The 11,590-nt window shown below is 32.8% G+C and overlaps 1 protein-coding gene across 4 annotated transcripts; it reads left to right on the forward strand.

Moving 5' to 3' along the window:
• The first annotated feature begins 273 nt into the window (after window positions 1–273).
• LOC110022749 lies at window positions 274–10,401 on the forward strand. Of its 4 annotated transcripts, none has more exons than XM_020721835.1 (9): window positions 274–583; window positions 658–819; window positions 4,433–4,558; window positions 4,650–4,718; window positions 4,789–5,194; window positions 7,479–7,589; window positions 7,834–7,938; window positions 8,440–8,645; window positions 9,974–10,401. In XM_020721835.1, the coding sequence occupies exons 1-8, from the start codon at window positions 524–526 to the stop codon at window positions 8,634–8,636; spliced, it is 1,236 nt and encodes a 411-aa protein (XP_020577494.1). In that variant the 5' UTR covers window positions 274–523; the 3' UTR covers window positions 8,637–8,645; window positions 9,974–10,401. The 4 variants fall into 4 exon arrangements, with proteins under 4 accessions (XP_020577494.1, XP_020577496.1, XP_020577495.1 ...); XM_020721837.1 differs by having other exon boundaries at window positions 9,981–10,401; XM_020721836.1 differs by lacking the exon at window positions 9,974–10,401 and adding an exon at window positions 9,189–9,312.
• Window positions 10,402–11,590: the final 1,189 nt, after the last annotated feature.

Consider the following 11,590-nt stretch of genomic DNA (forward strand, 5'->3'; position numbering starts at 1 on the left):
CATACTTCCTCTCCACATGCTTTTCTTAAAAAAAAGTTTATACATTTTATATATATATATATATATATATATATATTATTGTTTTATCAGGCTAAAAATTAAAATTATCTTTATATAATTTGACTAGTGGGCCACAGCTAACCACGATTCTCTCTGAATGCTCTTCAAGCACTTATGGTGATTGTAATGCACACGTCTTATGTTGCGATCACTTAAATTAATCCACCATGATTTGTCTTCTTCTATTGGTACGTATATATAGAAGACGCAGAAAGTGATAAGATCAAGCTGGCAGATTTATATTTCAAAGATATATAGTGAGGCAAAGTTGCCTCTTTTACAGTAAGTGAGCTCCCCATCCAATCCCCTTTTTGTTTATTGTTACTACTGTAGCAAATAATTATATACATACCATTATCCCCACTCTCCTCCACCTTAAAAGCTGCAGCTTTGCTTCAATGCAAGCTCGGAAAACCATTCTGCTTCTTAGTTTATAATTACAGGACTTTGCTGGAAGCATTCCATGGAGGAATCAGCCAGAGTTTCTTTCACGTTCAATCATTCCTTGGCTCCCCCCGTCTTTGTAAGTGCATTTGAAACTCATTAATTTGTCTGATGAGCATGAAAAGATTTGTTTTTGCACTACATTTTATGCAGAATGGGAGAATAGATACCGTAAAAGATGGGAAGGTGAGTAGAAGGAAGCCTGGAGGTAATCATGGTTCTGAAGTCCCTAAAAGTCCAAATCAAGCAATGGAATTTCTGTGTCGAAGTTGGAGCCCGGCATCTTCTGAGTTCTTTAATCTACTCTCATCACAAGTAAGAAGTGAATAAAAAATAGAACTTTTACAAGTTTAATGAGATGGTTTATTCAATAGAAGAGAAAACAGTATGTTGCATGTGAAAACTGACAGTTGGAACTTGGCTTTTTGGTTTTTTTTTTTCATCATTTATCGATGTAAATTTATGTGTTCTTTTCTTAGTACTCACGTGCTTAGTTTTTAATTATAACATTGACTGACATACTTTAATAAAGATGAGAGTAGGAAAAGGGAAGACTGGGGAATATTGTAAATATTTGATTGTTTTGTTTTGTGACAGAAACTTTTGCTAGCGTAGGAAAAGTTATACTGTTTGTGCTTCAACATTCCTGCACAGAATATTAAGTCTACTTGGAAGTTGTTATTGTATACCAAAACTTGCAGGCTTGATTTAACTCTGGGTTGAACCAGTTGGCTACTCTGAATTAGCATAATATAGGCATCTAAACACTTGTAGAGTTAAGAGTAGTCTAAGCCATGCATATCATCTTAGTCATTTAATCAAGAGTGTGATTGCTATTAATATTTTATAGAGAATTTATTTGTTTTTTTTTTTAATGATTAGACACAAATGTTTGGAGTTTAAAATGAGCATGATTGGGTTAAGGTATTTTGTAAAATCAGTTATTGTGCCATTGACTAGCTAGGTCTTTTTTTAAGAAAATATTTTTATGTAAGGGAGTTTTTCTTATATGAAACAATGTAAACAAAAGTTATGCTATAAAATAAAAAACTAAGAAAAATAGATAATAGGAAAATAAGAAGAATTCACTAATTAAATTGAAGAAACAAGTATAAGTGGAGAGTGTCAACCTAGTTGAAATGAAATAAACATGAAACTCTAATTGCTCTAATTGCATGTGATATACACATAGCCATAAAATAACAACAACAACAATAATAATAATAATAATAATAATAATAATAAAGGCCCATGCTACGAGGGTATATATCAAACCAAACCCTCTGCCACTACCATATAAATCCCCCAAAAAATGTTCTCATATTTTAAGTGGCATCATATATGCCGTATAATAAGTTCTTTAGTCCAAGCCTAATAGAGTTTAAATTACAAAATCTAACAACCTCCATCTTAACATAAAATCCAAAAATAAGAAAAATAAAATATGACATTAATATTTGACAAAATATCCTCCATCTCATTTACAGAAGACCCAAAATCAACAGTAGCTCAAACTTGTTAGTAAAGAGTGGTTTGTTCATCATATCAATGATATTTTCATGAGTATTGACTTTATTTACAAAAATATAACTACAATAAATGATATTGCACCCCAAAAAACAAGAAACATCAATGTGCTTTGTCTTCTCCTAAAACTTCTGATCATTAGTAAGGAAAATAATGCTATAATTAGCATTTAAAACTATGGTACTTTGCAATATTGCTTCAATGAGTTTGCCATATTATTATTTTAACTAACTAGCTTCCTTACATGCCTCATTAATAGTCATTCACTCAGCCTTAGTATTAAATAATGCAACTATAATCAATAAAATAGCTCTCCAACCGATAATACAACCACAAATGATGACATATATCCTGTAAGAGACTTTTTTTTAGATCTCTAACACAATCTTAATAAGCATAACTAATTATTTCATCTCTCTAGTTAATCCAAACTACAAGTAAGCATTAGCTGGTAGTGTCACACAAATATCTGAAAATTCATTGAATTTTTCTTTGTTATCTGCATACGACAAATATAAAAAAGAAAAAGCTACTTGTGTGTGTGTGTGTGCGTGTGTGTGTCTGCGCGCACTCGTTTGTGTACCCACATCTGTGCGCGCGTGCATGTGTGAGGGATCCCAATACACTAGAATATAGAAAGATATTATTTATAATTAGCCTTATCATCAACTTATGGAGATGAAGATGAATGTATGAAATGAGCTGATAATGAAGTACTAATTGATTTGACATTATGTATATTAAACCTACAAAGAACTTATGAATGTATCCATTTTGGATTTAAATATATTACATAAGCTTATTTATTTGTTTTCAATTCATATACCATGTGTCATTTATGCTTACGAATCTGTTATATTTGAACTTCTTACTATGCTAGACTTTAACCTTTCTTATATTATTCTTATTCTTAGCTACATTAACGTATATCACTAATATATATGAGCTGATATAAAGTGATCCATCGATCGTTATTTTTTTAAGTATCAAATCATCTGTATGATTATTTGGGAGAGTGCTGTTTTAGGCAATAAAAAAATTTTATTAGCAAATTAACAAAGTTTTCCTTTCCAAAAGTTGAAAAAATTTCTGATTTTGCCACATACAATGCCCTTTTCAAGTTTTTCATGTAAGAATATTAACTTTACATCCAACTATTCAAGCTCAAATCGCGATAAGCAAAATATAAAGTAAATCTCAAATTGAAATATGCTTTATAATTGCAAAATATAAAATCTACTCTTGAAATCTGACTGTAAACCTCTGCAGCAAGTCTTGTCTTGTACAGAGGTTCTTCATCTCTAGGAATTTCTTCTTTCCATTTGAACATTCATTTAGAGAGAAAAGTTTTTACACTTATGCAGACTCACAAAGTTCGATGCACTATGCATCATTTATATGATATCTCCTCCTGCATGGCCATCATTCATCTTCTCGACTTATCAAAACTAATTAATCAAAATAAGTTACATAAGAAACTATTCAGATTCTTTATATTTATATTGAGCTCTAATATCTCTTCTAGGCTTATCTTTTATAATTGAAATATTATTCATGTGGTGTTGGTGTTGGTTAGGGAATAGCATTACATTATACCCCTGAGACATATTGAGATTTATACCTTCGTATATATTCCAAACCAATTTGAAAGTTCACTAGCATGATTTTTAGTGCTTTGCCTCATAAGAATTACTAGGAGTTGAAGGATGACAACTTCATTAAAAATAACATTTTTATTGATCTTTTATTATTATTATTATTTTGAACAACATACCTTGTATTCCTTAGATGAACACTTAGATTTAAGAATTTTTGTCTTTGGATATATGGGCTCTATACTATCAATAGGAGCGTAATTAAGACATCCAAATATCTTGAAATAATTTTAGTTTGTAGGAGTATAACACCTTACTTATATGGAATCATTGGTTGATAAGAAAATAAATTGTGGATACTTTATCAGCCCAAAGACACATTGATAAAAGATAAGTTTAAGGCATAGAAAATATTTTCTCCACTAAAATCCTATTCATTCTCTTTTCTACAACATTCTATTGTGAATGAATCGCTAAATGCCTCATAGTCCCTTCCGATTTGCATAAAGTGTTAAACTCAAGTCATTATCAGTATTGAGAAATTTAATTTGCTTCTTTATTTATTTCTTAATCACAGTCTTTCACTCCTTAAATATGTACAACTTATAACTCATTTTATTTAGCAGAACACTCAATTTTTTCTATATAAATCCTCATTAATATTTGACATGTAACTAGTACCTCCTCCGAAAGGCACCTTTGATGAACCCCAAAGATCATAGTGTATTCAATTTAGTTTTCTTTTGTACTATGACTACTCTTTGTGAACCTGACTCACTTAAATGTATATTTTACTTCTTTTGAAGATCCTTCTTCCCAAACTTGAGGATAAGAAAATTGAAGAAAGCGATCGAGCGGTGAAGGAGCAGAGGTCAGAGGAAAATGCAGCACAAGTCAGAGGAGGAATTACAATAATGAGAGATCATAGTTGGGTAAAACAAATCTTCAAATTCAGTCAAATTCGAACAAGTATAAAAATAGAGTAAAATACAGAGTTGACAGATGCTCTAGCTTTATTTACAGGCATGGCTATCAACTGAAAAGTTGACAACTTCATCAGCAAAAAGGCAGAAATCTCATCACAGCAATTGGGTACTTACTGTAATCTCAAGCATAAAACATAAACAAAACAATCTTCTAATCTCAATTAAAACTTATGCAGATGAGTCTCAAGTCTATGAAAGCTCTGTTGAGTGGAGAACTATTCACAAGATTTATAAGAAGAACTCAGATGAAGAGAAAGGAGAAGCTAAGGCTTCAGATGGCCCAAGTTCACGCTGCCCTCTCAGTTGCGAGACTAGCAGCAGCCATTGCTGGAACTCTGGCGAATTTCAGCATGGATTCTGTGAGTAATTGGAATATGGGTACTGTTCCTGTGCAGGGAGAGGGATGGGATCAGAAAATGAGCATGGTGGTTGCTTCAGCAGCAGCGCTCGTAGCTACAGTTTGTGCTGAGGCTGCTGAAGCTGTGGGAGCTCAGAGATCGCTTATTTCCTTAGCCATTAACAGAGGGTTGGCAACACAGAGCGCTTCAGAAATTCTTGGACTCACTGCTGCTGCAGCAACATGTAACTAATTCTCTGTTTTGCTTGTAATTTGTAGTTTTTTCAGTTTATATATTTAAGGAAGATTTACATAAATACCACTCAATTCTTTTGTATTTACTTGTCTAATGCCTAAACTTGATTTTTTTTGCATACCTGTCAGCTTCCCTATGCATGAAAATATGTATTTCTGTTTTAAAAAATTATAATGGTGTTATTTTTTATGTGATTTGAAAGATTTGGGTGGTATAAATGTAAAAAAGTTAGTTTAGGTGGTAGATATGTAAATACATAAGAATTGGGTGGTATGTATGTAAATGCTTTTCTATTCAATCAATCATGCGGGCTTTCAACTTGCAAATTAAAAAAGGGGCATTACATACATATGACAATTCTTATTTATGTGCTTACATATCTAGCATGTAAACCTTCATATTTACGTGCATAGTACTCGAATTTTTAACATCACATCAAAAATATCATTATCATTATCTTTTTAAAAGTGAAATATAATTTTCATGTAGATTTTTATGAGATCAAGATGTTATAAGTATAAATATCAAACTTTGGGGGTTAGATATGTCAACTCATACAAAATGTGTGGCATGCAAGTAAATATTTCATTAAAAAAAACTACTTTTTTTTATTGCCATGAAGTGCCTTAAATATTAGCCGGATAAATGACGCGGGAGTGTCAATACTAGTGTTGTCCATATTATGTTAAAGTTTAATTTTATGATGTTAAAGTTTAATTTTATGGTTTTTTTTTTTTTTGTGTGTGTTTTATATTTGGATGACACACTTGTAATAAGGGGAATCTTAGTGTTTATAAATAGACGGTCTTGTATTGTATTAGGGGATCTTTGGGGTTCATTTGAGCGTAGTGAGGAATTTGGCTCCCTATTTGGGGATGAGTCTCTGGCCACAGTGTTGAGTGGTGGAAATTGCACCCCTCTATCATTGGTGATGACATCCTATGTTTTATGCTTTTGTCAATCATTCTGGAGGTGATTTCTAGATCGGTTACGAGAGTGGGAAACTCTTGTATCTTGCATCTTTTTTTGTTTAGTGTTTCATTTCTTTGCTTTTCTTATTTCCAAATCTATGTTCGTTGCATTTTTTTTCTCTATATTCTTGTTGAATTATACGCACATGCATCTTTTCCGAAATTATTTTGGTATAAGAGCTTTGGCTTCTTGATCCCAAGTCCTGCCAAGATTGATTAGCCAAGTTTCCCTTGCCTTCTCTTTTGCTTGTTGTCCAGCAATTCCAGATTTCTGTGGGCAAATTACAGGTTTTCTGGGTTTCCAGCTTTTCTATTTGCTGCTGCTGGCAAGAATTCCAGTCCATATTGTCCCAGTGCTGTTGTTATTGCTGTTTTCCTTGTTTCGAACTATGGTCTTCTTCTCCCTGCATTGCTTCTTTTACAATCTTGCCGCCCTTCAGGAGAACAAAACTTTCTTGCTGCATTTTCAACAATTTCTTTATAATTTGTATATGAAGAAGGAGCTCCTTGTTGAGAAAAGGTGAGGATCCTTTTTGACTGATGCTTGCAAGAGAAATATTGTATATGAGATCGCTTGGAAGAGATCAATTCCATGGAGATGAAGAAGGAGCTCCTATCACTTGAGGAGAATGCCATGAAGTGTGTTAATCTTGATCCTGAAGAATGAAGTGGGAGCGTCAGTATTAATTTTCTTTATATTATGTTAAAGTTCAATTTTTTATGTTTTAGTTTTCTATTTTTTGTATTTTTTATTTGAATGTGGCACTTGTAATAAGGAGGTGCTTAGTGTCTATAAATACGTGGTCTTGTGTTGTGAGAGATTCAGTTCTCTTGGTGGTTCTCGAATGGGGACAAGTCTGTGGCCTCTGCGTTGGATGGTAGAAACTGTACCCCTCCGTTGTTGATGGTGATGTCTCGGATTTTCTTTTTTCATTGATCCTTCATGTGCTAATTTCTGTATCTCGATCAGTTACAAGAATATGAAACTCTTGTATCTTTTATATTTATTTGTTTAGTGTTCACTTTCGTTTCTTTTTTATTCCGATTTTCTGTTCTTTGCATTTTGTTCTCTATCTGCTTGTTGAATTCTACTCCTATACTTCTTTTCCGATATCATTTTCAATTTACAATTTGCAAATTAAAAAAAATATATTTTTTATTTATTCTCAAAATCATTATTTTTCCATACAAAATCACTGAAATCCTATCATATAAGAAAATAATATCTAGTGACAACTTATCAAAGAAGAATAATTGATCATATTTACTTGAAAAAGCTTCATTTTATGTCATTTGATGCAGGCTTGAGAGGAGCTTCAACACTCGAGATGAGGACAGCTGCAAAGAGACATAATTCAGAAGACAAATTGATCCTTGTAAGAGGAATGCAGCTCCTCAAATGTTCACCTACTGGTTAGAACCTATATATTTAGTCAGATTATTTTGAAATTCAATATCAGACACAGAAAAACTATAAAAAGCTACTCTCACAAACATAATAATGGGCAAACATACTAAAATACATGCAGAATTTTATTCAATTATTCTCCTTTTTGCATGCTGTAACAATCTGTTATTTATAAACCTTGCGGATTACAGGAAAATATTTGTATGATTTATATTGATCTAAGCATGTGCATGACCTGCTATGATGCAGGGAGGCCGCAGGTGAGGGAAGTAAGGATCTACCTAAAGCATAATATGCTTACATTAAGGTTGGTGAAGAAGCTCTTAAGGGGTACAATCAGCACACATAAAGATTGTAAGTTTATCATACCTAATTTTTCATAGAATATAGTTTGTATGATTGCATTTAGTATATGAATATTTGTATTTGTATTAACATATTGATCAACAATTAAAAAAAAAAAAGGAGAAGTATCAAAATTGTTCAGACTTTTTGCAATGTTATTTTAATACCAAAGTCTATAAAAGTGACAATTTAGTCCCTAAACTTCTTTAATATGGGTTGAAATAGAAATAGTCCCAACAGAGAACTGTTTCAGCTCAAATTTAAAGAATTTGAGAGTTCATATGACACTTTACATACTCATAGGCTTAAATTTCCCCAGGAGACTATTTTGACACTTTAATCCTTTAGAAAATAAAAAAAATATTTCGAAAGAAGTGCTTGACATATTAAATTTTTCCACCAAAAAAAAGTTACAAGGTTCGCACTTGTTTTTTGTAGAATATATAATTCCATAACTAGCTTATAAATTATATGATTTATAGTTTTAATGAAATATCATTCTATTTTTAGATAGGATTACCAGCACTTTGGAGGAAATAAACAATGGTGGTTGTGAAGAGGGTGGTCATGGCTTGTGCTCAATAGACCTTGGCACCAATGATGGGAATGTTCAACTACTATTTGATGACAAGAAGCAGTACTTACAGTGGAAGTCCACCATTTCTCAGCTCTCAAGAATTAGAGATGAGGCAGCACTGATCAACTAAATTTGTCTGGTAGTCATCTAATTGTTAGCTTGTGTTCTTTTAGTCATTCTTCTGCTCAAAACTGCTAGAATGAGTATTTTATTTGTCTAAGTTTGCAATTGCATGACATAAGAATAATAGACTGTATTTAACTGATTTTTTCCTCTTTAAGAATGTATTTAGCATGTTAAAAATAACTTTTATACATTATGTTTGCTTGGGTGGAGTCAGCTAGGCATTTAAATTTTTACACGTGGCACAAATAGAGCTCAATTATGGGGCTTTGAAAATTGTGAATTGTGATCTCCTCTTTTAGTTTACGGCATGTTTCCACGCTCACTCCACCTTAAATGATGTTGAATCTAAAAGTGTTTGGAAAATGCACCCAAGGTAAAGAACATTCTACAGTGAAGATGAGAAACAGAGAGAGAGCACACTAGAGAACAGTGAAAAGAGTGTAACATTTATTCATGTCACGAACCCCCTATTTATAGGAATAGGTTCAAGTTTTATAAAATTACATATTAGTCCCCTCATTATTGACTTCTCAGAAGAGTTTTTTGATAATTACAGAGATATTCGCATACAATAAGGCCAAATGACTTATTTGGCTGTTAGGAAGTTCGTCGACAGTCTGCTAAGCCTTGACTCCGTCGGCCTTTGACCTGAAATGGTGCTTTCTGATCGCCGCCCTATGAGAAATCGATCGCTCGAACTAAACACCTTCGTCAATCTCCATCCCAAACGATCTTCAACAACTATGTTTGATCTGTCATATCTTTCTTCTGAGTCATTCATTCGACTTGAGATTTGTGCTGACATATTTTTCATATACATAAAATGTTATGTTATGGTTGTACTCTATAGTACTTCAAGAACAATGATTTATAGCTAAAATTTATTAAAGTTGACGTGCACTGATCGGCATAAATAGATGATTTATGAATTTCATATCATCATTGTGTAGTAACTTGGTTACAACTAGCTTATAATTAAGTAAATTATTGGATACATAGAAGATTTTATCCAATTAAAAACAACTATATTTAATTTATAATTAATTTTCACGAAAATGTTAAATAAGTTTACTTACAAGCAACTGAAACTTTTCTTCATTTTTTTCTTTGAGGAGAGTCTTTCCTACGTTTCCTATTCACCTTCTCTCTCTATTACTTCTTTTTATGGATGCTTCAACATAATAAAACTATCTCTTATATACTGTTTATACAACATAGATAGTAATACTAAATTTAATGAAGCTTAACTTCTGCTGCCTCCAGCTTGAAATATCAAATTTGACGTATGTAGCAATTATTAATTATTTTAGAAAATAAAGTGTGAATTGTTATTTTGCGGAGTCTGAAGCACCCACAGTTGAAGGAGCTCAGAAGCATCTGCAACACACAATTGCAATGCCACAAATCATGCACATGGGCTTGGCGTATCCATGACCGAAACGGGTGTAGCTATGTCGGTCAGCATAATCACGCTACAAGTTAGTTTGGCCACACCGTTGAAGGTCGAGTTTGTACCAAGAAGGTTGAAGGTCGAGTTTGTACCAAGAAGGCTAAATAATTATGCTTACACGAGGTGTGACCATGCTCTCAGACGGTCGATCCTAAAACAATTCTTAAATTCATGATATCGATTTAAGAAGTGAGGCTCACGCATGCGGTTCTTTCGACAAATGTCTCATGAAGAAGAGAAGTGTTGGAGATGAGGATTTCATCGTGTTTTTCTATTGTGAGATCTAGAAGAAGGGGTTGGAGCGAAGTCCTATATGTTCCATCGATTGTAGAGATGAGATCTGAGTGAGTATTCTATACTTTTTTGGCTTTCATAGTGAAAATTTTATGGTGGTGTGGCTCCATGATTTTTCCCATTCTCGAGTTGTTCCACATAAATCCTGGTGTGCTTTTTTCTGGGATCGTTTTTTTGTGCTTCTGTTAGGTTTATTTTTGCTCCGAATTACTCTAACATGTTGTGATCCTATTCTGCAGTATGATTTTGATTTCTAATTAATTGAAGCCCTGGAGGTGTATAAAGATCCATCAAAACAAAATTCACAGAAATCTTACTTCTCCAGAATAAACTCCCATAACCATTTGCAAATTTTTTTAACATGACCTTGATCCAATTTAATAGTAAAATCAATATATTCAAATAGGACAGCAACAGAAGTCTTAACCTCTCAGATTATTCAACATGCATATTTTCATCCATAAACGCTCATGTATTGAAGGAGTCCAATTAAAATAAAACATCAACACATCTATATTTTCAATCGAGAACTCCACTTCAGTTTTGAATCGAACGCATCTACACCACTGCCTTCTCAATCAACATAACCCTCTCACCACTTCTCCTGCAGATTCCTACAAAATACCATCATTGATTACTCAACCTTTCGTGTTGTGGATTTTCTAGAATTTCCATCCATCATAATCTAAACCACTAACTTCTTGTATCAAATGATGTCATTTTTCATGATGATCATTTTCGATTTGACTCGATCAACACCATTAGCATCACTTGGTTCTTTGATGTAAACTTGATGAGCAATACAGCCATAACAAGAGTTAATATCAGAAGATTGACATAGGAATTATTTGAATTTAAAATAAAACACTAGCAACCATGAATATAAAGCTATGAATTTGTTTTATTTCAAGTACAAATGGATAACCATAAGCTGTGACATACCAATTGATGGAGTCAACACGCTTAGAACAATTGGGACTTTGTCATTTGCAATGTCTTCCTCATTCTGACTTCATCCAATTTCAACTCTAAAATACTAAGGACAATGAAAGCTTCCAACATTATAGCGGTGGGCCAACAAAACTCCACAATCTGTGCTGAATATAATTGAAAAAATAACAAAACCAAGTCTTCAAGTATAATTAGTCATCGTCATGAAAAAGTTTGTCCTTCCTAATACTAGGACCACTTCCTCAAATATATATATATATATA

Source organism: Phalaenopsis equestris, unplaced genomic scaffold (genome assembly GCF_001263595.1).
Source record: "Phalaenopsis equestris unplaced genomic scaffold, ASM126359v1 Scaffold000202, whole genome shotgun sequence".
In the NCBI taxonomy this organism is placed as follows: domain Eukaryota; kingdom Viridiplantae; phylum Streptophyta; class Magnoliopsida; order Asparagales; family Orchidaceae; genus Phalaenopsis; species Phalaenopsis equestris.

Bases quoted from the DNA above. Each gene is read 5' to 3' on its own strand.
- LOC110022749 (XM_020721835.1), top strand. From the start codon at position 524: ATGGAGGAATCAGCCAGAGTTTCTTTCACGTTCAATCATTCCTTGGCT. The intron at 584-657 runs GTAAGTGCATTT...CATTTTATGCAG, and splicing joins CCTTGGCTCCCCCCGTCTTT to AATGGGAGAATAGATACCGT. The intron at 5,195-7,478 runs GTAACTAATTCT...CATTTGATGCAG, and splicing joins CACTGCTGCTGCAGCAACAT to GCTTGAGAGGAGCTTCAACA.